General features: G+C 46.7%; 1 protein-coding gene across 3 annotated transcripts; it reads right to left on the reverse strand.

Annotated features, from left to right (window-relative positions):
* Positions 1-280: 280 nt before the first annotated feature.
* Positions 281-2,754, reverse strand: LOC127295349 (protein ELF4-LIKE 4). 3 transcript variants are annotated; one of them, XM_051325290.2, is made up of 2 exons: positions 2,628-2,754; positions 281-998 (listed from the first exon to the last, which is right to left on the reverse strand). In XM_051325290.2, exon 2 carries the CDS (start codon positions 932-934, stop codon positions 536-538), a length of 399 nt encoding a protein of 132 aa, XP_051181250.1. In that variant the 5' UTR covers positions 935-998; positions 2,628-2,754; the 3' UTR covers positions 281-535. The 3 variants fall into 3 exon arrangements, with proteins under 3 accessions (XP_051181250.1, XP_051181248.1, XP_051181249.1); XM_051325288.2 differs by lacking the exon at positions 2,628-2,754 and adding an exon at positions 1,456-1,949; XM_051325289.2 differs by lacking the exon at positions 2,628-2,754 and adding an exon at positions 1,230-1,384.
* Positions 2,755-3,205: the final 451 nt, after the last annotated feature.

Here is a 3,205-nt window from a genome sequence, read left to right on the forward strand (position 1 = left end):
CTGTAAAGCTTTGCACTTTGCATCAGTGCATGGGAATTTCAGGCTCACATGGTCCATTCCAATCCAATGCCAACAGTATTTTAGATTTCATTCACGGTGACCTAACGAAAAAAAAGAGCTTTTTTTAAAGAAAATAAATGTCAAATAGAATAATAACTCTAGATCTCTCAGATGAACTGCTTATGTGGCTGGCCCATCTGCACTGCAGTGGCACAGCACCATGTACTAATTCTACCTGAAATCGGCCAGGAAATGGTAACTAGATTCTACATGTAAAGGCTGACAAAAATGAGCAGATTATCAAGAACTACTTCTGCTTCTACAGTGCTGTTTCTTTCACATCGTCACATGAACTTGTACATAAAAAAGTTCTCTTTATCTCATCATCAGGAAGCACTTTGTAGCAATGGAGGAGGAGAAGAACAGCAAGAGATTAACCAAGGAACAAGAACTAGCCTAGTATTAAGTAGTAACTCACATCCTGGAGCTGCCTTGCTAGCTGGTACTACACAGCATCCGAGACGATGCCAAGAAGTTAGCCGGGCCTGACGCGCTTCTGACCGGCGGCAGCGCGCGCGGCGGCGTCGGGGGAGCGGAGCGTGCCCGAGGAGTCGCCCTCCGAGGAGCCGCCGTCCATGCCTCCGCGGTGCGCGAAGGAGGCGGAGAGGTCTGCGTAGAGGCCGACGACGCGGCGGATGTTGTTGTTGAGCTCCCGGATGAGGCCGACGTTGCGGGTGAGGCTGTCGGGCGCACGGGACTCGTGGTTCTGGTTGATCTCGCTGATGAGCATCCGATTCTGGTCCAGGATGCTCTGCACCTGCACGAAGCTCTTGTGGAACGTCTGGATCAGCTTCCCGTCCACCACCTGCTGGTGATGGCCCCCGGCGCCGGCGCCGCCGCCATTGCCCATCCCGGAGAAGCTGTCGCCTTCCATCTCTTCTGAACTCTTGTTGATTCTTCTTCACCCGGCTCACACGCCAGACCTAGTAGCTAGTGTCCTGAATCGAGCAGAAACAAAAATCAGTAGGCCGTTTTATGTGGGGATTGGACTGTACTGGAAGCAAATAAAGACTCATCAAGAACATCCAGCACAAAGATTCAATGTGCAGGTACAGGACAACACAGTACAGTACAATCCAAGCAGAGGATTAAAAAAAATCTGCATGAAAAAACACTCCGATGGTGAAATCCAAGAAGTGAACTTTTAGATAACAAGAGGTAAAATCCACCTCTCTGAATCTACTCCTAGAAAACAAAATCCAAGCATCAGGGGCAGCAGAGCAGAGCAGGCCAAGAGTCTATCTACTGGAATCGCAACAAACAAGCAAGCAGGTTGGTTGTTTGTACTACTCCTGCCCAGCAGCCACCATTGCCCGCATGGGATTCAAGAAGTTTAAATAGGATGGGAGGGAGAAAAGCAACATAGAAAGAAGGGAAGGATTCTATAGGACTTACCCCAAACAAATGTTATCCTGCAGAAACCTTTGCAATTAAGAAGAGGAAAAGGGGGCGGATACCCAGGATGATAGACAGGGGATGGAATCTATCGGGAAGTGTTTGGGGAGAGAGGAAGAGCCTGAGCTGAAATCATGGCCATCTCTCTCCCTCTCCTCTTCTACTAACTCTCTCCTAGTAGCAAGTAGCAGTACAGAAGAAGCACACGAGAGAAGAGAAGAGATGAGATGAGAGAAGAAAAGAAAAGAGCGATGGAGTCATGGAGGTGGACAAGCAAAACTTTAGTAGTAATGAACAAAAGCTGGCCCCAATTCCATAATTATATGGGGCTACCTATTGCTTGCCCCCTTCCCCTATGTTGCTTTCTGCCCACATTTGCACGCACCGAAACAAGATACTAATCAACCCATAATCCAATCTTTGGCAGGGCGAGGGTAGGGGCCCTCTTGTGGGTCGGCAGAATAATGCCAAGGCTGGGAACTGAAAGCAGCAGCAGCATCCAACGATAGAGATGGAGACCAAGCTGCTGGATTTTACTCCAAACAAGCCAAGGGACAGGAGGGGTTACAAAAGCCAACGAATCCCCTCAAGAACTACCAAAGCAACACAACAACAAAGATGGGAATCTCTGATGAGCTGAGAAATTCCAGTGGCAGTGGTGCCAGGATACAGAGGAATTGTCAAATGGTTAATAAAACATATATATGTGGGGTTCTTTAATCCATCAACAACTGTGAATTACAGTCGAGATGGCTGGTGATTTGACAACCGAATCGGTGGAACTAGGAGAGGATTCTTCCAGCACTCCACTCCACCACCCACTTGGCCTGCTACCCAAACAGGAATTTGATCTGATCTTTCCAGTACAGTATAGTACACGAAAGATTATAAAATACTCCAACTTTTGTATTGCTGGATATTATGCACAGTATGCAAACAAGCACAGGCACATACACACATGGGGATGGCTATGCTATCATGTAGTACTAGTATGTGCCAAATAAAAATAGTTCTAGTGATCAGAAAAAACGCATCCTCCTTTTGTGTTATTCTTTCTGCCCTGACACCCATCCGCACCACATGGCTAAACATGCTGCCACAGATGCATTGCATATACTGATAAAACGATATTGTACATACATACGGAGTACCCTTTACTTTCAGAGAGATACCTTGGAGCAAATCTGGAAGAAATAGGCTTCGAGGGTACAGAGAGAGTATGGTGTGCTGTAGCTTGGCGTGTAGATTGGGGAAAGAGAAGGAGAGTAGTAGTACATGGGTCAGATGCGGAGGCCAAGGTATGGGCTGAATTTATTCCCGGTGCTGCCTGGGGAAGAGGAGCGAAGCCAACAGAGGAAGACAAGCCAGGTGGATAACTGGTTCTTCTGTCGCCCGTGCCGCTCTGCGCTGCCTCGGAAAAAAGATGCTTCGACCTCCTCTGCAAAAGAAATTAATGTGCTTCAGGTTTGACTAGTGGAAATAAAGAATTAGTATTTCCAACCAATCCCTGAAATAAATGTTTTCAGTGCTATACTCTGAATTGGTTTTGACTGGGTAATTTCAAACACTCCGCAAAGTTGGCTATTGCTCCGGTGTTCCTCACCCTCTAAACTTTATTCTATTTAGACGGCTAGAATCTGCTGATACCCCTTCGTGGGTTGGATTGACATGTGTGTTTGGTTCATGGGTAAACATGTACGGGATGGAATGTGATAAAATATGTTTAATTAACGATTAATAGAAAAGGATA

The sequence above is a fragment of the Lolium perenne genome, chromosome 4 (genome assembly GCF_019359855.2).
Source record: "Lolium perenne isolate Kyuss_39 chromosome 4, Kyuss_2.0, whole genome shotgun sequence".
Taxonomy (NCBI): Eukaryota; Viridiplantae; Streptophyta; class Magnoliopsida; order Poales; family Poaceae; genus Lolium; species Lolium perenne.